At 40.1% G+C, this 24,191-nt stretch overlaps 1 protein-coding gene across 9 annotated transcripts in view; it reads right to left on the minus strand.

Moving 5' to 3' along the window:
• Positions 1-487: 487 nt before the first annotated feature.
• CREBBP (CREB binding lysine acetyltransferase) overlaps positions 488-24,191 on the minus strand; it is a 94,643-nt gene continuing 70,939 nt past the window's right edge. For 5 of the 9 annotated variants that reach the window (XM_084537154.1, XM_084537152.1, XM_084537157.1 and 2 more), the window contains 12 exons: positions 21,144-21,254; positions 20,401-20,457; positions 18,461-18,538; positions 17,900-17,967; positions 14,008-14,158; positions 13,078-13,224; positions 12,535-12,648; positions 12,091-12,256; positions 10,666-10,833; positions 6,962-7,123; positions 6,430-6,711; positions 488-4,821 (listed from right to left, as the gene is read on the minus strand). In XM_084537154.1, coding sequence (XP_084393280.1) covers positions 2,650-4,821; positions 6,430-6,711; positions 6,962-7,123; positions 10,666-10,833; positions 12,091-12,256; positions 12,535-12,648; positions 13,078-13,224; positions 14,008-14,158; positions 17,900-17,967; positions 18,461-18,538; positions 20,401-20,457; positions 21,144-21,254 — 3,676 coding nt within the window. In that variant the 3' untranslated portion in view covers positions 488-2,649. The remainder of the gene's footprint in view (positions 4,822-6,429; positions 6,712-6,961; positions 7,124-10,665; positions 10,834-12,090; positions 12,257-12,534; positions 12,649-13,077; positions 13,225-14,007; positions 14,159-17,899; positions 17,968-18,460; positions 18,539-20,400; positions 20,458-21,143; positions 21,255-24,191) is intronic. The other 4 variants (XM_084537156.1, XM_084537155.1, XM_084537159.1 and 1 more) reach the window with 1 other exon arrangement.

The raw sequence follows: 24,191 nt of genomic DNA on the forward strand, positions 1-24,191 counted from the left end.
GCATTTCTCTTCAGCTTTGCTTCACTCCTCTCCCTAAAATACCCGCTCCTATCTGAAACAGTTGCTCCAGCGAGCTGGGATTATCCAGTCTAAACCTATCCCTTGCTAGGTGCCTGCAGCATACATCGGGTTGCAGTTAAAAACACTCCAGTATTCGCTTCCCACCAGGTCTCTTTTCACTCTTCCCCAGGAAGCAGAACCCAGGTGAGCTGCAGCCTGGCAGCCCGGCAGCTCTCTGCTCCGTACAAGACCCAGCTTATTCAAATGGGGAAGCCGTGCCAACACTTCTTTAAAATGGATGCTACTTAAAGGTATTAACGAGATCGGGTGCAGTTATCTTAACCTTAGGCATCAGGCTCTGCCGATCCTAGCGGGCACCAGCCAACTGGAAGCATCCTTCAATCCAAGCAGTTTTACCAGCTTTTATTAGAAACACCAGCACATTTCAAGTTTCCTCTTTTTGATCACAAATATAGTATTTTTCCTCTTTTTAAGTACACAGCATGAGACACAGCATCAGGGCTTTCCATCTTTTTTTTTTTTTTTTTTTTTACAGCAATTTCTTTTGGACAAGCTTTGGGTTAGTGTTCACTGACCTCACCCCAGCCCCCAAATTTTGACATCTTGAATTGCTGAAGACAGTTGCATGGGCAGATGAATCCAATGGTGGTGCAAAAGGTACAATAGTTAAAGGTTGGCAAGAAAAGTTTAAGCAGAGGCTCTGTAGTTAAGAAGAATGGAGTAGCGCCACAGCGCAATACTGTTTTGAGGGCACGGGGAAAAAAGTTCTCCTTTCAAGCAAGAAACCATGCGCTCTTCTCACCCCATCCTCCCCCAGCCCCACTCCTAAAAACACGAGGCTGGAGGGAGAGCTAACCGAAGGTGAGAAGCCGAGCAGGCCAGGTGCTCCCCCCAGAGCACAAACAGGCTGCCGGGCGTTGCTGCAAATCCCTCGTGAGTTGCATGGAATCGAGAAGCCTCAGGTCTGAGTGACGGCATTTTAGGCTAGTTGTGGTTTTAGCTCACACCTACGCTGGGAAAGTTTCCCTGGATTTTGACTTGGAGAAAGTAATTCAGTGGGAGGACAAGGGGCAAGTATCCCAGGAAGATGAGGGCATGGTGACAGGATATTAAAGGGAACATGTACATGATTTGTTATTTTTTATTCCACAGAAAACCCTCAAATCTAGACTCAGAGTTAACAGCAGAAAAATAGTGTTAAAGTCAATAGGTTCATATTTTACTGTAGACTAAATAAATTAGCCTAGAATTAACTCAATACTCTCTATTTTCCTTTCATTGGTGATCCTTCTCTAAATTAATGCAGATTTTAAAAAGCAACGGCTATTAATAATTTATTCCAGTTAACCCTTATGGATGAACACCTGTAAGTATTAAATGTATGGGAACCATTCCCCTCTCCTCTCCCTCCCCGAAAAGGAAACAATCACTAAAGGGTGTTGTAAAACAGACATGCTACCTACAATACTCCATGTTTCGTGCCACTCCTACCGATGCCTCTGGCTGCTCTGTGTAATGAGTGAATATTCATAGCCATGTCTTACAAAGAACATGATCAAAAAATATATAAATAAATAAAAACCTTAAACATTCTTACATGGATTTTTAAAGAACAGAATACATGTTAAAAACTTCAGTAATTTATATCAATTTTAAGCAATACTTTATATACAATGGAAAAAAGACATGCATAGTCCAAATACAATGTTGAAAACAGCATTTTCATAACAAAAAACCCAAACACTAAGTGTTAATACCATGTACATGAATTCAAGAAGGACCACCCTTTTTTTCTGTTGCACACAGTTTATTTAACAATATGATATTATAAGTAAGAAATGAGTTTTTTTTTTTTTTACCATTCTATACAGTGATTGAATCTTCTTGGATTTTCTTATTTATAGTAATTATAGCGCTTGCATGATTTACACTAGAATTGCTTTTCCTCATTTCAAGTTTCACATAGAAGAAAGAAAGAAAAGAATGCTTCTTCTCTATTCAAATCAGCACGGTCTAAGAGTGATCATCCCTATTTTCATCTAAAACCAGTTTTATCAGAGAAACAAAGCAACAATTTCTACATCTGCAAGACAAAGATTTTGGCATTGGCCAATGTGTGTTTTTGTGTGCAAGAGTCAATTCCTATCTTTCCAGGGGTAATACTTCAAACGCCTGCAGAGTTCACTATAGAAAAAAAATCTTCCCGCAACGTGTCAAAGTTACCGGGATACATTATAATGTTGCATTATTTCAGGAAACAGTTTCTGAATATTATTTTTCTTCTTTTAAACGCAAATGTTTAAAGTCTTGAAAATACAAATAAAAAATATGAATATAATGAACTTGTTTTCCCCGTTAAAAAAAAGGTATGAGTCAACAGCAACAAAAAAATAAAAACCAAAAAAACCCACAAAAGAGACCAGATATTTTAACTGCCTGGCTTTAACAAAAAAATATATTCTTTGTATTGTTTTTTTTTTTTTTTTTTTTTTTTAAACAGCAATTCATTCTTCCACGTGTAGGAAGCAGCAGTTCCATCTAGGATTCAAAACAACCCAGATGCCTGAATTTTCAGTACAAAATGTCCCAAGAACACGAAAGGAAAAAAAAAGTGATGCTCCCATAATGCTACAAACCCTCCACAAATTTTTCTAACGTGTCCCCGGTGGTATCACCGACCAGAGACAACTCGTTAGACAACGCACTCCTGTTCGGGGTGTTTAGTTGTGGAAGCATTGCACTCTGTTCTGGGTTGCCCAAGTGTCCCTGATCCATGGAGCTAGCCATAGTAACTGCGAGTCCTGGGTGGGGGGAACCAGTCTGGGGAGAGACGTGGTGCGGTGACGGCTGGGGCTGTATCCGCGGTGAAGGGCTGGAATGTGGCGGCTGGGACTGGGGACGGGGAGACTGAACGGGCGCTGGGGACCGCACCTGGTTGCTGAGGGAGGTGGCGATCTGCTGGCCAGGGAGATGAGACGCCTGCGGTTGTCCTGAGAGCATGTGCTGCTGTGGGCTCATGGGGTTGGGCTGGCCCGGGGACCCTATCTGCTGCTTCATCTGCTGCTGCTGCAGGATCCTCTGCTGCAGTGCTTGCTGAATGTTGGGAGTGCCGTCTGCCCCCATGCCGGGCTGGCCCATCTGGTTCAGCTGTCCCATCTGAGCCATCTGTCCCATGGACCCCCCCTGTATGGATATGTGCTGCTGCATCCGCTGCTGCTGCATGGCCTGAGGGTAACCTCCCGGTCCTTGAGGCTGCTGGAACTGGCTATGTCCTGCCATCCCTCCTGCCATGCCAGCCCCTCCTTGCTGCTGCTGCTGTTGCTGCTGCTGCTGCTGCAGTAATTGCCTCCTCAGTATCTCTCTGTACTGCGGACTCATGTTTGCCATGCTGGGGTTGTGGCCGGGGTTCATAATGTTTATCGCTTGTCCCTGGGGATTCATAGCTCCAATCCCTTGCTGCTGGGGAGGAACGCTCGGTCTCTGCACTCCCGCTTGCATCGCGTTCATGTTCTGCAATCCTGGTTGAGTGTGCATGCCTGGCTGTTGCATGCCGGTCTGCGGCTGCTGCATCCCAGGCTGGGGCTGTATGCCTGCTTGCGGCTGCATCCCGGGCTGGTTAGCCACGTATTTGGCTGTTCTTTGCTTTATAAAAGCTGCCATAAGCTGAGGGTTGGATTTAAGGATATTAAGAACCTGCTGCTGTTGCTGCGGTGAACTCGGTGATTTCAAGGTCCTCAGTAAGTCCTGAAGTGCGTTCGGGGGGATGCTCCGGGGCGGCTGTTGCACGCCTGGCATCCTGGGCCCAGCCACTGCTTGTGGCGTTGCCATCGGCATCACTGGTCTCGCCATTCCTGGCTGCATCGGTTGCTGCTGCGGCATCGGAGGCGACTGCCACTGCCCAGGCTGCATGTTGGACATCACCGGGCCGCTTACAGGGTTGGGCCGGGGTACATTCATGCTGACTTGCTGCATCTGGTTCACTGAACCCACCGTCGGGTTTACTAGCCCTGGGCGACCAGGAGGCAAACCATTGTTGATGTTGTTGACCCTGTAGAGCTGCTGCTGCTGCTGGGCAGCTTCTCTCTCGATCTGCCGAGCTGCTTCCACCGCGGCTGGCGGAGGCTGGGCCGGAGGTGGAGGTGCGGAAACCGGGTTTGTGGGTTTTCCTGCTGAAACAGTAGTGGGGGGCTGAGTTCTCGACACGCTGGGGAAGCCAGCCGGTGACATACTTACAGGGGAAGGCTGGGGCTGGGGAGGAGGCTGCGGTGTTTGCGGTGTACTTGGCTGCTGTGTAGGGGTACCAGGCGTTGCTGAGGTAGGAGAAGGCAAACTTTGCTGAGGCACGTTTCGGGTGTTCATGGTAGCCATCCTTCTGCGCATGAGCTGAGCCTGCTGCAGGCGATGCTGGATCTGCTGCTGTCGAAGCTTGTGTTTGATATTGAGACAGAATGGCACAGGGCATTTGTTCTCTTGGCAGTGTTTGGCATGGTAGCAGCAAAGAGCTATGAGCTGTTTGCACACTGGACAGCCACCGTTGGTCTTGCGCTTGCAACCCTTGGTGTGCTGGACAACCCGTTTCATCTTCTGGCAGGATGGCAATGAGCAGTTTGCATTGCGGCACTGACAGGCGTGGACAAGGGACTGAATGCAGCGCTGGATGCTCAGTCGTCGTGACTCCTGGGGGCTCTTGGACTGCTGCTCTCCTTGGCTGTTGCTCTCATCATCCAGACCCAGGCCCCACTTAACCATCTTGTGGTCATGGCTCTTAGTGTTGTAGCAGTTAATGCAGAGGTCGTAGTCCTGAAAGCAAAGAAAATCCAGGGTTCAGTTGTCTGTAAAGCACTAACTAAGGCAGTAAAAGAGGAAAGAGTGCTGCTAGGCGAGCACCATGATCCTGATGTGGAAGCACACTTTGGCTTTCAGTGGGTACAAACACACAGCCGAACAATAGCAAGACAACAGCTGCCAGTTTCAATACACTCCTGGTATACTGAGGTAGAGAAGCGGCTGCACAGCCCCCAGGACAGCGGGATTGGACCTTTGAGGCTGGGAGTTTTGGGCAGCAGAAGGCAGAAGCCCCATCAGCTGCCTTAGCAAAGTGAACCTGCAGTCACAGGTCTTGCCTGTTGTGGGTAATAACGCAAACGGGCTGTAATTGTCTCTTGATTTTTCTTATACAGCAGTTGTGTGCCTCCCTACCTTTTGAGGATGGTGACTTGACTTTGCTGTAGTGTCTACTGGGCTACCTACACAAGGAAATCTGACACCTCTGAACAGTTCAAACAAACCTAAGTGCTTAAAAATCATGGCTTTGCTCTCCATTTTACTATTCTTCGTGTGATTACTGACAAATAATTTGTAACCTGAAATGTACTTTTTAATCTCTAAGTGCAGGTTTCATGTCAAGACAGACACATCTGAAAACCTGCTCAAACACCCACATTTTCACTGTCCTGTGCTTTTTTTTTTTTTTTTTTTTTCTGGAGAAAGGTCACTCTCTCACACGGAAGTACCCAGAAGAAACTTAAAGGCCACAATTCCTTCCACCACTTAATTCCCCTAGTCTATACGATCCGTTTCCTGCGGTCTTGCCTCAAGAAGCTCTATTTAATGCTTTCCTCAGAGGGATTAATTAAGATTCTTCCACCACAAACCTGGCAATAACTTGTAGTGTAAAAACTAGGTTACACTTATTCAAAAAAATTTTTTTTTGGTTCAGCTACAGCCAGAGGTCATCGCAAGCCCTCTAGAGGCTATCTTCTCCTCAAGCCCATCTGTATAACTCTGTGTGTAATTGCTCTCTAACATAGTTCAGTGGAAGTAATCTATCCTGTAATAGGACCAGACATTATAAGTATTGAGCCAGGTTAGGAAGCAATTATTTGGGCTGATCTGAAGGGCAAGCAACCTCCAATGCTGGGCAGAAGAGACAGCGATGAAGAGCCGTGTTAGCCTTCTCAGCCAGCTTCACAGCAGCCCGGCCACGCACCTGGCTGCACTCATTCTAACACCAAGTACCACGAACAAAGCAGAGCTAACCTCTCTCGTGGACATCCATTTAATGGGGATGAGCTTGTGTCTCGCGGATGCCTACTACTCTGGCAGTGTCAAACCCTACCACATCATTCTGGAATTCCCTAATGTTAAGTAAAAGCTTGTGTATGCAGAGGAGATGACACGGCTATAGCAGACTCAGCTGTAGCCATTCCAGAGTATCACAGGTTTCCATGTAGAGAAACTAAGGGCACTTATTCTAGAAGAGAGACCCCACTGTTGCAGTCAAATTCCCTTAAGGCAAAGCACTCCTCACATCATGCTTAATTTGGAAGAACTCTGCGCAATATTTAAAAACAGAAACAAAACAAAAGGAAATGAGCTCGATTGAAGTGTCAGGTGATATACACATACCTCACAGACAGTGCAATGCCACCTTGTTTCCACATGATGTTTGCACTCATTGCACGTGTAGACAAAGCGATCCTGCCCTTGAGTATGTAGTTCTACCAGCATGCAGAGCGTGGACCACTTGGATCGGCGTAGTGAGGAGAACTCCCAGTGCTTATCTCTGGCTAAAGTGAGGAAGGCATCTCGCCCATCCATCAGATCACAGCTCAGTAATGGATCAGGGTCCACAATGGGAGGCAGAGTGTTAATTACAGGCCCAGCATGTAAATGAATCACAAAAAAGACCTGCAGATAAACACAGGAAAAAAAGCCAACAATGTTAGATAATCCTGCAGGAAATGCTCACATTCTGTTGCAATAATGTTACGCTGCAAACGTTATTTGACTTAGTTTATGGTAATCTCTTCAATATGTTGTTACATAACTGAAACACTCAGCATAACCAAAAGCTTTACTCTCCCTGATTTTTCAGTTCTATCATCATGCCTTGATTTACAGGAATAAAATCTCTTTACACAGCACATTTTGACAGTACCTCTTTATGCTTCTCCATGGTGGCATACAGCTTCTGAGACAGATCATTGGACACATTTGGCATGCTGGGTTTCTTCTTGTTAGCTCTGCTGATGCTACTCTTATTCTTGTTGGTTTTTTTGTTGTTCTTTTTCTTGGCATTTTTGCTGTCACCTTGGCTTCCCTGCAATAAATGCATAGGAAATGTGTTAAACTTTATAGAGCTCTCTCCCATTCACTGCAGCTGAAAGTGAAACACTTCTGCTGTCAATAATAGAACTTTGTTCCAATGCCTGCAAATCAAGCATGCTGTGTTAAATATATCTTATCCTCCAGGAAAAATAAAAAGTCAAACCAGCAAGCAAGAAGTTTCAAATGTTGTTTAAAAATAGTCCATTTTTTCCTCAACTATGCATATACATTAAACAGTTTTCAGTTTATTTTTTTCCTTCTCAAACATTGTACTTCAGCTTTCATTGCTTGTTTTTCAAAATCCTGAAGACATTTGATAATAAAATGAGTTACTAGTTTAAAAATGAATTATTAGTTTAAAAAAATTCTACAAGAGTAGATTTTGCTTTGTTGTGCATTTAGGACTTCACACACTTGCTCAAGTTCTAATTAATTAATCAACAAATCTAAGGCTAATGCATAGATAAAGACACATAGGATTTGAAACTAACAAAACACGTTTTTTCCAATCCTGAAGACTTGCTACTGCATCTGTAACTCCAAACAATATCAAGCTTTCAAAGCCTTCATTTGTGTATGATTACAACATAGACCACAGTGAACATATTCTGAATGCTGAGTAAAAAAAAAAATAAATAAATGATGCTATTTAGATGACCTGAGAAAACAGGAACAGTTTTATATTTCTAATGTCCCTGAAAAAACAAAACAAAACAAAAATCTCCAAAACACAAACTCCCAACAGGGAGCACACCACCCAATAAAATTCCCCTGACTACTACAATGTTGGTCTGCAGAATGCAAAAATAAGCTACTGAAATCCTCTGATACATATACATACAACAAAAGTTCCTTTCATGAACACTATGTACAGGCAAACAGGTTTTATTTGCAAGCACATTTGTTCAAACAAAACAAAAATACTCCAAGTGAAGAAGCAGTTCTATGTGTAGACCGTATGTCTCATTGCCATCTTTCATTTTGTTCATTAGGCTTAGACGGGAATTCCCTGTTGAACCTTGTTTTATTCAGTAACTAATCTTACTGACTTTTTGACCAAACCTGTTTGGAAATTAAAACTACGCTAAGGGCAAGCCAGACTGAGCTCTAAGTGATTTGCAGGTATTTGGAATTGAATTCAGTGTGTTCCTATGACTTTCTCTCCCAAAGTTTTCTACCACCCTGATGGCATTATGGCACGTCTTCCCCTTTGCCTGTTCATTCTGGAGGACCTACATAGGTTTTAAAATTTGAACACCAAAGGAAAAAACAGATTGAAACCTAGCTGACAGCGTAATTCCGTTTCCTTTCTACTACATCTTTAATTTATACATGGTCAATCACACAAAACTATTCCAAACGTTTTAAGAAGATTGGTTTTGTACTCTTTCATTTTGATACCATTTAACAGATTGTCAGGTTTGCCAGAGACGCCAATGGCGCGGTTACTCACTGAACCTTGTCTCTTCAGAACCTTTTTCACGAACTCCTGAATATTTACCACCTCTTTAGAATCTCTTATAACAGATACATGTGGCACACTTTCAAACAAATTCTCCTCCTTCCTAGGGTGAGCTTCAACACCCTAGAAGCTTTCTCCTATTCCTCCTAAAAATCAGTAAACCACATCCTCAAGGACTTTTCTCATTGTCCCAGTACTGTTAAGGACTGAATTTCATACTACATGACCATCTCTGGACTGCAGTAGAAATGTTTGCATCCCTTTAATCTGTAGCCAGCTTCTTTAGGAAGTTTGTAGACGAAGAGGAGAAAACGAGTTCTATGGTAGTAATAGTAGGAAAATGCAGGATGGTACCGTTATGTCTGACCCCTAACATTACTTTTGCTATTCCTATTTTGTTCTGATCCTGCATTTTGTTCCCCAGAACATCACTTCAGACAGGACAGCAGTAACACAGCTGACTTATCCATGTTTTCAGGACACCTGCAGAGCTGGGGCACTCTCTACTGTTCAGTTACACTTTAACTTTCTCTCCACGTACATGAAGTTTGTGTTTTTGTGAAGTTCTTGTCATAAACAGGTTCTATACAACTGCAGTACAAGGCAAACTACTATGATTCATCAATTGTTTCTACATGTGGAGATCCCCCATTCCTGGGCATACTTTCCTCCACAAAATGATGCAAGTTCACAAAATGACTGCACTGGACAAGTCCTCACGCTTTCATTTTACTCCTTTTCCTGAGCCAAGGGGCAAAGACCACACTGCTTCCCTTTTATTGCAATTCTGGTTAACATCTTGAGCAAGGTGGATGCAGATTTTGTTCCCACCACACTCCAAGCAACAACAATGGCATTAGAGTGGAATATACGGATTTTAACAGTCATGGCTGTCTCTTCTCGCTTTAAGTAAACTCATGAGTTTAACAGCTGTTTTGGGGATTTTAAAGCACCTTTTTTTCCACCTCTTGGATGCCCATGTTTACCCTGGCATTTTCAGAATGGCAGGCTACAAGGGCAGGCTATGATTTATTGAAAGTGATACTGTTAACAAAAGAATACTGCAACATAAATTTCAAGCCTTGCCTTACAGTTACTTTTATGCTGCTATGTTTGTTGAAATATTTCAAATTTTAAAATTACATTCAGAATGAAAAAGGTGAAAGCCATTAACTTTACAGTTCCATAAAAATAGCAGCAAACTATATTAGCTTTGAGGGAGCCGGTAAGGTTTAATAGATGGAACTTTCTGACATAAATGAAATTGCTCCACATCAATCACACGTGATATGTACTGTACGCAAATTGCCACAGCATCTAAGCTGAATGCAGTTTCTCCCTAGTTAAAGCTTCTGGTTCCACCTTGATCCTGACTTCAGATTTTCTTACCATATTTATTTTAAAAATATCTTGCTGTAAATCACAAGGGAAAAGGACAGTATAAAAGCACTACAACCATTTAGTTACAGGTACAAACCAGACAAATATAAATAATGAAATTCTGGCTGGGATGTGTTTTTTTTTTTTTTTTTTTTTTTTTTTAATAAATTATTCACACAAAAAGAATGCTGGTGAGGGAACACCACCATCAGGATCAAAATTTCACACCAGTGTCAAGTTTGTAGCAGTTGGGAACTGAAATTCAGAAGCATTAATTGCAAGTGACTTCAAGTATCTTTCATTAAATATAGGCAAAATTTAATTCATCTCTGAAAAATACAGCATCTTTCAAAACACAAACACCTTTGCAAAGGTGTGAACTAGAAGCTCCGCTGAATGACTGCAAGCCAACACAGCAATCACGATGCAATCCAGAAGTAGCTTAACACATTTCCCAGAGAACAGAAATGCTGAACTACATAACTGACTTCTAATTCTGTTAATGAAGTAACAAGCCAACAGAGTATTTCTTACCTGAGAAGAAAACCAGAAATGCAGATAAAGGGAACCCCTGATTTAAAATCTGATGTGAATGACCTTTTTCCTAGTTAGACTGTGAACTCTAATTTACCGAAGTGTTAATTGTCAGCTTTGTGATCCAGAAGCACATACAACACGTAAAGTTAACTCACCTCTGTTGTTTCACTAGCTGCAGTGCTTTCTTCCTTCTTCCTTTCCTCCTCCTCCTGCTCCAACTCTTTAATGCTTTCCTCCAGCACATTGGGCCAGAAATCACCTTCAAAGTACGGCAGCTCCTTGGCACTTGTCAGCCTGTCCTCAGTCGCTTGTTTGAAGATGTCCTGTTAAGTGACACAATACCAAGAACAAATAAATGAAGACCACTGAGAGCGATGGGAGAACCAGAGAGGCAATCCATGCTACACTGAGCAGCTGTGCTTCGCTCAGGACCCATGGCCCACTCCTTGCAGGCCTTCTTTTCTGAGAACAGCACAAAGATCTGGTCTGACAGTAGTGCTAACAGCTCACTCCCTGCTTCAGCTTTGAAAGAAAGCTGCTGAGGCTCTCCTGAACCTCCATCACGCAACAGGTGCGTGACGGTACAGACAGGGATAATCCTGGAAAGGGTAACAAAGCCCTCCCTGCTAGGTACACCAATTTAAAAAAAAATCAAGACCCACCACTGAGCTTTTCCTACACTGTTTCTGAACAAGAGCAGAATCAACAGCAAGTGTGTCTCATCTAACCCTTTCCCTGACAAATCTGAAAGTCTGTGAGCTCTTCATCTGGGAACCTGCTACAGGGTTCCTATCAAGACCAGCTTATTGGCAAAGAAAGAGACGTTCTAGCTTTTACTACTCCACATCAGATGACAAGGTTTGATCTATGCTGTTCTGTTCCACACATTTAGTAACTGTCATTTACAATCAAAACATCAATTATTTTTCATGCACTGTCACTACCATTAAGAAATACATGTAAATTTTAGCATGTGTAGGGAGTGGCATATGCTACCTTTTCCACTCTTTAACTTACTGCTTTGGGTACACATGTGATGACAAAAACCATCCTTTTTCTTCAAGTGAAAAAGCCATTTTTATAATTTTTTTTTTTTTTTAATTTTTAATTTTTTTTATTTCATACTAGTGAGGTCCCATATTCCACCTGATCCTCCAGAATCACCACAAACAGCTTCTCCCCTCCCTCAGCACAAGCTAATACTGACAACCCTGTCCTTTTAACCAGTCAGTACAGGAAAGTCCACTTGCTTTTGCTCATTCCTCTCTCCCTTAAGCACCTGAGTAGGGATGCCATGGGTCCACTTTAGGAATGCCTGCAGTATTTCTTACAGAGTCGACTGAAGAACATGAGCTGTACAATTCACAAACTCACTGAAGAAAGCAAATAGAGACAGCCCATGACCTTCAGTGATGCACAGCTTCGCCAAATGATTTTTTCCAAAAAAAAAAACATTACGAAGAAATGCAAAAGGACTACACTGCCCCCAATTTCCCAGATCACACTGTTGCTTGAAAGCTTTTAAGAAGATACAAATAAAAAGCCCATCAAAATAATTCAGCAAACAAGCAGTAGCAAACCTTGTAGTCATGAATGATTCTCTCAGCAAATGCCTTGTCTAGCATCTTCTTATACCATTCTTGTAAGCGTTTGGGTTTGGGTATTTTCTGATCAGGTGGATGGCAATGAAAAATATAGTCATCTCCTTCACTTGGAGGACAGGCCCAGATGTGTCCTGTCACATACCTGCAATTTACATACACATAAAGAAAGAACCTTAATGATATTGATTACCATCTTTAAATTAACTCAGCCAGACAAAATGAAAGAAAGAATCCTAATGACAGAAAAACAACCTTATTGACAAAATCCAAACTCTCCCCGCTGCAGAAAAGGCACGCGTTCCACAGACCTCAGAAAGGGTAGAAGTAAAGAGAGACTACCCCAAGTGCAAGGCTATTTGGCATCCTGAATAAACAAAATGCTAAGAAAAAAAACATTTCTTAACAAAAGATTTCACTTACCCCAGTTTCTTCACGTACTCCAAATATCCAATGAGGATTTCATGATAAACTGCAGTTCGGAGACAACGGGGGCGGAAGAAATGAATACTATCTAGATACGATATGTACACACGTCTATAATAATGAGAGAAGAATGAAAAAAATGATGTACAGATGAACTTCATTTTTTTCTACCGAGAACTGACTTTTACAGAAGGTATATACACAGCCATACTGAACAAAAAAGATGATTGTATATTATTATAATGAATATTTAAGCATCTTAAGAAGGTTTAAACAGCCTTCAGAATGAAAAGATGGGTAACATTTTAATACAGCAAGAATATACATCAAGAATATTTTAATACAGCAAGAAAATACAAAAATCATAACATTTTTGTTAAGTTGTCCCTTTCAAAGTCATTTGCAGTTACACTGTAGGACTTATTTTATCCACAGAATTGAAATACATCTCCCACTCTTCTGTAGTTGAAAGTAATCTCCCAGTGAATGGAGCAAGATGTTCTCTGTGCATGAACCACTGGTATAGAAATGCAAGATTACCTTGTATTTGGAGGGGGACAATCTGAGCCATACTCCTGTACATGCATGCCAAAGAAGCATACATCTACTCCGTCAATCTCCTCAAATGCAAATAGAGCTTTGGTACGGTAAGGGAAGGATTCTGACATCTCACCAGAATCCACAAATCTGGAGAAAAGAGTGACAGGAAGGAAACAGAAAAAAAGACAGTCACAAAACCAGTAGGAAAAAACTCTTTAACTTCCTTTTAACTTGTTAGAAATACTTATGCAGAAGTTAAACTAGGGTCAGATCACAGCTGTATTAAAACAGAGCCTGTCACTGCACAACTCAGGGGAAAACAGTGTCCATATAGTTAACATATGACTGAATAGGCAAGTACTGAATACGAGAACATCCTTAGAAACCACCAGCCTTTAAACATACTGCAGAGTAAAAAACCTGATGCGCTACGACGATGTGATGTCAACATTACCTTTATGAATTAAATCCCAAATGCTTGATAAAAATTTAAAGTTTTTCATTTACCATTAAGTAGATTAGCTTTCAAAAGTTATTATTTAAAGTATTTATAAAACACAACAAATTGACGGAACAGTAAGTAACAATCTCAGCAAATGTTCCAGAGTAAACTACGTATTCAATGTTAACCAAAGCATGGTCAGACTCTCCCTCTAGATTTAGTAATAAAAAGTCAGAGTATTACAACCAAAACCAAAGAGTGTCCCTCCACATGCCCACCAAACAGCCCAAATAAAGCTGTCAACCTCCTCCAAGTTCACTTGCTACATACTACTTTTTCTTACCTTTCGTAACCTGCTTATTCATGCCTAAGTTTCACATTTCTGCAACAGGATTCAGGTGTAAATTGGCATAGTTTTGCAGCATGTGTGCAGGAAGGCATCATAATAAAATATTAACATTGTGTTTATTGCGATTAATATTACTAACCTGGATTTCATTCCTGGTTTAACCTCTACTGTCTTATCTGAACTTGCTACCACTCGGACAAAGACCTCTCCAGCTTCAGGATGATTCTGTCGTCGCAAAAACTTGTTTACTCTATCTTCCAAATGATTTCCTAAACGAGTAGTCTGTAGCCCTGGAATTGAAGGGGGAGAACATGAGAACACACGTTTTTGATACTGGTGAAACCACTTCATTTCAGAGTCAGTTATGTTTGTACAGTTTCTCAGCTCACTTCTCCGCATAACTATGCTTTCTTCCTTTGTTTTACCTTCACATGAAAATTAAGATTTTTTTTCTTTTTACAGCCAAAATTAAAACAGCAAATCAATGCATGTTTTTAACCAGAGCATAAGCATTCATACCGTTAAGTGGAAACTAAAACCACTACAGTGGAAAAATTACTTAGTAAGTGAACTAACAAAGAAGGCTTTACGTAGCATTTTTAAATTTGCAGGCTTATTTTATGAACACTGCAAATGTTTTCTCCTAACAAAAACACAATTTGGCTGTTTGACAGAGATTACATCACTTTATAGATCTGGCTCAATGCCACACCTTTTCAAGCAAAGCAAATCAACAGAAATGAAAAGCCTTTTGACTTCAATGGAGATTTCATTGCTTTTTCTTTTCTTTTCAGGAGAGCTTTTAGATGGAACAGTTACAGTAATCTGCACATAAAGCTTAAATAGTTCTTGCACAGTGATAGAGGTCTTTAAAAGTTCAAGTCTCCATATTGTCCAGATCCCTTCTCTAAGTCTTTACATTTACAATTAGCTTTTGTGAGCATAGCTGCTCTCATACTATTACAGAACGTGATAGTTTTCAAATAAATCCACAACAAATTACAGAAATTAAGATGAAGATTGATTTAAATTAAGAAAACAAAAGTAGCACACCACTTTGACTTGAACATTAATAACCACTTTTCTTATCCTACTGTATTTATTTTACCACTAATATTTCTACTTTCTATGGCCCACCAACTACCTTTGGCTAAAACGATGGTTCAATCTACAGATGTTCGTTTTACTAACATGCATTTAATTTTCAGTTCTCTGTTGCTTCGTTTTTCAGTTATTATCTAGTTACAGACACAAGGCTGTTGGTTCTTCCTGACTACTGAGCTTGCATATAGAATGCTGCAGTAAAAAATCTTTGATAAAAATTATTTTAGGCACCGACACTGGGAATGGAGCCACATATACTCAAAGGAAGATCTTACTTTCTACATTCTTAAATGCTTATTTTACGATCAGTTTATACAAATTGTCAAACACAATCTTATTTTACATCTTTTAGTCTTTCCCCTTGGTCCAGTGAGATTCTTTGGTTATAACATCAGCAACACAACACTGATGGCAATCAATAAAATAATTTGAAAGAAGGTTAAAGGATAAAGGTATTTATTTGCTTTACATATTCCAACACAGTACCAGCTAAAGATATTGGGATTTCCATATATAACAGAAGGTGGTTGATTTTAAAGAATTTTCAGATGTTTTCTGAAGAAATCATTTAGTTTTGTTGATTTCTTTTAAGACAAACTAGAAAAAATAGAAACAGCTCAATTTCTGCTAATGAGTTGGTACATTTTTAGAAAGCTCTTTTAGTTAAATCTACAGTCTTAGTGTATTTTCATTTTACCATCTTTCTAATGCTAAGCAACGAAAGGATATCTGCTTCTTCCTTATGCTGCAGTGCAAAATGACTCAAAAAAAAATAAGAAAAAGGGCCAAATAAGATAGACAAAAAAGGAGCATTAAGGTTACATGCACTGTAAGGAATGGATCTAAAATCCACATATTATGATATATTAGAACTTTCAAATTCTTTTAAAAAGCAACTGTATTTTGTTTCTTGGACACATCTAATGCATGTACTTCCAATAAAAGCTCAGGACTCAGACTGAATGGATGGACTCGATGATCCTTATGGGTCCCTTCTCGGGACATTCCATGATTCTATGACTATCAAATCTGTAGTTCAAATTTGAAGAATGGTATCCAAACCAATAACAACATAGTAAGGTTTTCAGGCAGCCTAAGTACAGAAGTTTTGTTGTAGTAGCAATGGCAAATGTTGGTTACTGGATGAGTAACGGACAGACAGGAATAAAGTTAAACTTCTGGCTTACTGTCATTTTTTGTCAGGATGCTTCTTTGGGTGACTTATTTGTCAGGATATCTTTAGGCTTTGAAACATTTTCTGCATTAGCTACTAGTCAAACAATATTTATATGTTTTCTTAGTAAGAAAGATTCTTCAACAGATAGGAATTTCACAGCATACCCCAGCTGTACACTCGTTTACAGGTTGTATTTAGTCTGCTATCAGTCAGCTTTATGCAATTTACTTGCAATGTGGCTAAGATAACTGGGTTTACTTAATATACATTATGAATGTTACCAGAACAGCTGAGCAATAGCTTTCAGCTGAGGGATGTGCTTTCTTGATCATATGCCATGTTTGAGAGAGTGTAGAAATACTAATGATAACTCAGGGTTATTATGGGGAGTGAGAGGAGGGGAAAGGAAACATGTTAATGTCTTAAACATTCACCACTCATATTTGTTTTTATGTCCATAGTAAGACCAAGGTTTTGACAACAAGAAGCAGCTTTCCTTCCCAGTTCTTGTGTTTCTATTACAGCACTGTTAAACAAGTCTGATCTCAAGAGCTGACCTCACCAGTGGGCTCTGGACTCAAATCTGGCAGTAGGACTCAGGACTCAAATCATAATGGGAAAAAGAAAACAGCATAGGCAATGAGCAAGGAGAAGGAAAGGGAAACCAATGCCTCCCAGTTATCCCACTTGAAATCTCTTACTATGCTGGAAATGCAGTCAACTATATATGATCACACAAAAATCTTTAATGTAAAACCACTCCTTTATTAAAATTTGGAAGATTCAGGTTTACAAACGTACTATGACAAGGTAGTGCCCAGAATTTCAAAGGATCGAAGAACAAGGGAGAAATCAAGTACACCTGCATGTTCTAGCCATTGAAGTTTGTTTGGATTTCTTCAAAGTACATCTGAATCACTTTGATTCTAAACTATTTTTCTACTCTATGCTGTTGACACTACATTTCCCATAATAGCATCTCTGCTTTTTTTTTTCCCCTGGCTTTTGTCCTCTGCAGTGCATAAAGGTTCTCCGATTATTCTCTCTGATGTTAGCTGTGTACAAAGAACGCCTGTATGGGGATTATTAAGGAGATGGAGACTACTTGATCCTAGAAGTTTTTGGCACACTTCAGTGAACATTTCAACAAGGTTACAACAACAGTTACTTCCAAGCCTACACATAGGATGCTATTGCCTACTTATTCCATCTGAAAGTTCTTATACCGTAGTCCACTCTAGAAGCAAGAAAAGCTCTAGAACGACATTAGTGTTTGGCACCACCACAGCACACCTGAAATGCAGTGCATCTTGTTATACTACATAGTTTTTGAAGGGTCTAGATGTGACACTAATTTACTTCAGTTTCAACGCCACATGGAAACGTGTACATGCAGTCTTATGTTTCTTCTGTTCCTTTCATTGCCTTTTTCCTTTCCATTCATTTCCTTTTTTTTTTTTTTTTTTTTTTTTTTTTTTTAAGTCTCAGGGAAAATAGGTACATAGATGCTAAAGACATCAGGCAGCATTAAAGCTGACTGAACCTGTGAAGAGTAGGTCTATAAAATACAAACAGCTACTGAAGCCTTGGGTGACACTACTCCCCATTTTGCAATTGTTCTTATACTGTCTACCATGACAACAGAAAGTCTCAGTCAAAAAGCTAACATTAAAAAAACTGCAGAAGAAGATATCAGTGATGTGAGGGAGAAAATAAAAATTGAACACACAAATGGAAACATCAAACTTACTTTTAGCACTGAATTTGTTTTCTTTACGTGTTCTACCAGTTTTCTTCAGACAATTGTCACAAACAAACCTACAGAGGAAAAGAAGCAGCAAAAACTTATAAATAAAGCCTTGATACTGGCTACCTTAAGGTCAAGGTTTGAACGCATAATATTAACTAAGTACAACATATTTTTCTCTGGATTTGAACAGTTTACATCTTTCCATTTTTGAGGGACTTAAAGCCCTTCTGAACTGGTTGAGTCTGGTTGAGTTCTGCTAAGCAGATAGAACTGCATTTGTTTTTTAGTACACATACCTACTTCCAATCAGCTTCCATTGTTTAATTTTTAGAAAGAAACCACAGAAATCTGAGTATATGAACAAGTTTGTTTCATGTTTTCACCTGAATATAGTGAAAGAGACCATAAATGCAAAAAATATATTTAGAAATGCCTTTGTCCATCTGTGCTAAACTACTAAAAGATTCTAATGCATATTAAAAAGCAAATGCAGAAAATCTTAATTATATGAACAAAATCTCTCTTATTACACAAGGGTTAAAAAGCTAACAAACATCTTACCCTGAAGGCCAAATAATATCATAATGTAATACACAAATCTGGTGCATCTTCCGACCACACTCTTTGCAGTCAACAAACCTGAGAAGAAAAAAATAACAGCCAATCAGTTTTGTTATTAGTCAGGTAATTTTCCAAAATTGTCTAACCCTCTGCTAGGAACTGAATCAACTTTGGCAGATCCAATTTATACACCTGTTAAAAACAATGCTCATTGTACAGCTTCAGATATACATCTAATTATCTCATGTGCAAATAGGACATACATCTACCTATCTATATATCTTTACATAAAGACCTGTAACATGTACTAAATTTATTACTTAAAAATGTGAAATTTTTGTGCAAAACTTCCTGAATCATTTCTAAGTAGAGTTGTGAGTTTTCCCAGCTCCACAGAATTCTGCTTAACAATACCTTCACAGATTTAATTTTCAATTGTTGCAACAACCACAAGCTGACTAAATGGTTGCTCAACTTACTGTAAATGTAAAAACTAGTCATTCGTGAATTACTGTGCCAAGAAAACATGTATTAACTTGTCTTCGCCTGCACAGGTCTGCAACACTTTTTTTTTTTTTTTTTAAACATATGTCAAAAATAAAATTATCTTTTAAGACTGCAACTCTGTTTATGGAATCAAATGCAATGGTCTAGCTCAGCAGTCCATCTTTAAAAGGCTGGCAAAGGAGCTCTATCTAGCATCTGCGAAGATGAGAAAAGGGATTAAAATGTGTTACACGTCAAACTGCCAGAGAACAGAACAGCAGTAAGATCAAGTCTTGCAGACGCTAGTTAAGGACAACAGGAAGAATACCACAATGCTACTACAGAAATATCCCACGTGACTTTCACTGAACTTCCCACAGGTAACAGACTCAAGAAAGGAGGATGTCTTTCAGTGGCTGAGCACGCAGGTGAAGAGAAAAACATGTTTTTAGAAGTCTAGCTAAATTGGATGAGAAAAATGCTGAATTCCCAGTGAACACCCACTGTGCTTGTGGCTGAAACACTGTGTGAAATGCTTGGTACAATGGAGGGCCATTTTTAAGTAGGTTGTGCAGTACCTTGCTGAACACGCCTTAGAAATTATTCTTTTATACTCTTGGCTTTATTTGAAAATTACTTAAAACACCTGCCAACTTTTTTTTTTTTTTTTTTGTGCTAAGCAAGAAATCTTAAATTTTTTCAAGGTGTCTCCCGTATTTAATTTAGCAAGGTCCTGCATTATCTGCATCCTGTTCCTCAGCATTCAGCGTATCGTGTAACTGGCTTATAGGAGCTACAAGTTACGTGAGGGGGTTACAATCAGCAGGTCACCACCAAAAGAGATTTTGCTCTTCTGTCCCACCCACAGCGATGCAGTTTTGGTGCTTTCTGCACCTTTACTGAGCCAGTTCAGATCACTACACCAGCAGGAATGGAATTTCTCCCACCCAGTTTTTTTTTTCCTGGTCCTGGGTTAGTTTTCCACTGTGTGACAGGCACCCAACAGCCGGAATTAGCTCACCTAAGTGAACCAGAGTGGTACAAAGCAGCGGGGCAGAACCACACAGCATTGAACATGAGCTCCCTTTCAGCAGCAGCAGCCATTAAAGAAGTTCAAATTTAAGAAGTAAATCTTCAGCTAGACATTCTTTATTTCTAATTCCCCTTCCCTTTGAGTATTCGTAGGTACTCAAATATTCAGGGGAAGAACATAACTAGGCTTTTATTTCAGTGAAACAGAAACAGCCATTAAAAGGGGCTCACGTTTTTGTCCTGGTTATCAATAGTGGACATCAAGTTTGCATGTTGTGCTATGAACTCTAGAGAAAGATTTTACTGTGTTTAGGCAGAAATGAAGGAAATGGGAAGACTTTATTTGCTAATTTCTGAAGTGCTGGCTAAAGAACAAGTGGAAGTCATGAGACAATCTTAAAAAGAATGGTATGGTTACTTACGGCTCAGGATCTAGTGTGTCATTTTTCTTCTTCTCAAACTGATCTTTAGAGATGGTTCTAGAGACAAAGAGTTAACATGAAAACTCAGTAGTACCTTTACATCAGAGGCTGAGACATAATCATGCTATTCTGAACTGCAGCAAATAAGCAAACCAAATCTGAAGAACGCACATCAGTATTTTCTATTCTGAGAAAGTACTTCAGTTCGTTTTATTTTAAGCTACAGAAAATATTTTTCCAATTTCATTTTCTGTGGTAAATTAAAAACAAAATAATAAATAGCCAAGTATATACATAAATTTTAAATCACAAAGAACAAGGGAAGCTATTGTCAGTAAAGCAGCCACCTTCCAAAGCAGCTTGTGTTCCTCATAAATCTTAGGGCATCTTATTCTCTGGCCAGGTTAAAGACAAGCCATTGGTTTCATAAACAAAAGCTGTGCTTCAAAAGGCGAGACATCAGGATTAGCAGAAGTCTTTCATTTGAAAAGATAAGGGATTAGTGACATTTATTGACACAGCTTCCTTCTCCCCCCTCCCGACCACGTTATTTCACTGAGCAGCGTGAGCAGACACTGCCGCACAGACTTCGCGCAGTAACAACTGTTATTTGTTACTGCAAAAATCTCTCTTTAGTAAGAAAGCCAGCATTTCCCCATCGACACCACACATTTGTATCAGGACTACGCGTTGCCCCCCCTCCTTCTAAAAACGAAACGTGAAAGAGAAAGGAACCGACTTACGTTTGAGGCTGGGAAGGGTCATCACCCAGGGTGACATTCTCCCCCTGGATTTCAGTGAAACACTTCTCACAGAAGTGATACCTGTCAGCAAGAAGGCCATATTTGGGTGAACTGGTCCAGCACAATATACAGCCACCCAAGCACGGAGCCACCAACCAGAGCAGGGCAGATCACCACGACGAAAGGGGGGGCGTTGTTGGTTGATTGATGGGTCAGTGTGGACAATGAGAAGGAACAGAGGGGAGGGAAGGGCAGGATTAGAGAACAGGGAAGGGAACAAACAGCACAGACGTAAGAGGTAAGACGCAAACACCAAGACAACACAGAGCAGAAAGCCAAGGCAAAGCACAGATTAGCATTCGGTCTCATTTTATACATTTCGGCCATCATTATTAACAAATAGTCGAGCGTCAGATTCAAAATTTGGGGAGGATTAATGAAGTAGCTACCAAGCGCTACGTAGATACAGACTTCAAATTTAAGAATTTGGATTTGATTTGCATCACTTAGGAAAAAAATGCTCTTTGATTCCAGGCTCTAGACTGATCAAGTTTCCTTTGGTTAAAAAAAATAGCCTGTCAAAGAGCTTTAGGAACACACTTTTACAGATTTAAGCAATTAGAAAATATGCTGAAAGCATTTACTGGTTGTCAGTAAAAATTATAAAAGCAGAAACACTTGGTATTGAAAAAATCTATAAAAATATTAAATCAAAAGTTATTTGACTATAAGATTAAATGTGACCAATTGCTCAGCTTATATTATTTAATATAAATGAAACCAAATCCATACTCTAGACAAACATTTAACAGAAATGCAATTATGGGTCAGAGTTTCCAGCCATTTATCTATTTAAATACGATATATGTATATATGTGAACAACATTAAATATTGTACATACATACAATATATTTATCAAATACGGTAAAGATGTGCAATTAAGCTTTACAAATTGAATACGAGACAGAATTTCTGGTCCCCAGACCAACTGCCAATCCAAGTTATACTCAGCAAAACCAATATTGCAATTTAACAAGCAGAGCTGAGTAAATTGGAATGAAACTCTACAAAAATACAATCTGCATTTGAAAAAAAATCTAAGTTACACAGATTTTTTTTTTGGCATTGTTTGTTTGTTTTGTTTTATTTCAGATGAACTGGAACCAAAGTTGTCAGGGTCATTAAAAAAAAACAACAAGAGGCTAAATGTTTGGAAAGGATATGAATTCACACATGAACAAAGGTAACAAAGAGAGGCCACAGCTGTAAAATGCAGGAAGGCCACAAAGGATCATCAAAATAAAGGAGCTTTATGGAGGATCAGGAGTGAGAGAGTATAAGCAGCAATGGCAGCACAGTAGATGCAGTTTTAGTACTCAAACGCTAGAACTGTAAGAATGGTAAGTATAAAAGGCATCAAACACGACTCAGTGTCACAATGAACCAACAACTTAAGGGATGGAGATTAATATGGCAGCTTGCCCCTTAAAACACATACTCAGACACTTAAACTACTGGAAGCCAGGTGACAGATCTCCAAGACCGTCAGACAACAGAAGCCATTTATAGGCCTCTATTGAAATTTACGGGTCAGGATTTCTTCCTGCGACACGCACTGGCCATGAGGTCACCACCAGACATTTTTTAGATGCTTGTAAAACACAATGCAAGCAAGTGGGACTGGGTCCTTCAGCAGTGCCCGAAGAATCGAGGAAAGAAGCTCCTATGAGTGATCTGCATCTTCCCCAAACTGGAGCCAGGTCTGTGTTACCATAGCATAATTTACGAGAGCCTTAAAACTTCTGCAAACTCTGCCAGCTGGCTCAGGCTTCAAGAGCGACTCCGCTAGCCAAGAACCACTTAAATGCAGCAGCACACTGAATGCTGCTTCTGCTGTGGGATTGGGCGTGCAGCGACACAAAGAGGAAAAAGGTGTATTTTATTCTACTTAATATAGCCCATACTGACATATCCGTGTAATAATCTTACCAGCAGGGCAGCTGCAACTTTGATAGCAACCATGTGAGCTAAGATGTCTGCTCCCTGCTTGCCAGCCTACCGCAAGTTAAACTGCAAGTGACTTGTCTTCTCTGGGTCAGCTCAACTAGGATTAAACACATCATCCTCTCAAGCAAAACCAAGGCTTTTGGAGCTGCTAATGCAACAGAATGAGGCCAGGAGAAAAGATTTATTCCATTATTTTGTAATCACTGGGAGTGATAAATATTTCACGACTATTACAGAGCAATATTACAGAAGAGCTTTTTGGGAGTGTGTAGTGACACTTCACATCTCATTTACACTGACTTCACTTGCTCCTCAGCCCATACTCTGAAACAATACAGTATCTTCTAGTATTTTTTTTTTAGAGCCATAATAGGGTGAGAGTTTATATCTTTTTTTACACATTGTCCGCATTTCTTTTTAAATCATCCCCTTCTTTAAAATTTTTTTCAATTTAAAAACAAGAAACAAACCCACGAACACTAATTCCCACTGATTATTTCCTTATTAACAAGGTTGCTTATTTTAGGAGTCAAATTGGGAAGGACTGAAACGCATGAGGACCCAAACAAAAGGGGGTGTAAGTAAAGAAAAAAATCCCTGATCAAGGCTTCTATAAATACTGTTACATTTCAGCAATCCCAGAAATAGTTCATTCTGATCCATTTTCAGAATCATTTATGGGCTTTCAAAGCGCTCCCCTGAAGCTGAGCAGCGAGGCTGCCTTCAATATTGGATTTAGGACACACCACACAAATCTAACTAGCTCCACCGGTCCCGACTGCTCGCCCCTGCTTCACGCTGCAGCTGTGGGAAGCTCGATCTCGCAGGAGACCAGCGCTTCGGTTCCCCAGCAATCTGCAGATGGAAGCGGAGCACGGGATTTTTACGTGCTGCAGAACCGAAGCCTAACGCTAGCAAGAGTCAAGCCTTCATATATGATATTAAAATGAAGAAATGGAAATTGAAATACAGTGGAAATGAATCACCTGAAGATCATGAACATCTGTCCATAAAATAACCAAGGTGAAATAATAACTAAG

Source organism: Aythya ferina (genome assembly GCF_964211825.1).
Source record: "Aythya ferina genome assembly, chromosome: 15".
Classification (NCBI taxonomy): domain Eukaryota; kingdom Metazoa; phylum Chordata; class Aves; order Anseriformes; family Anatidae; genus Aythya; species Aythya ferina.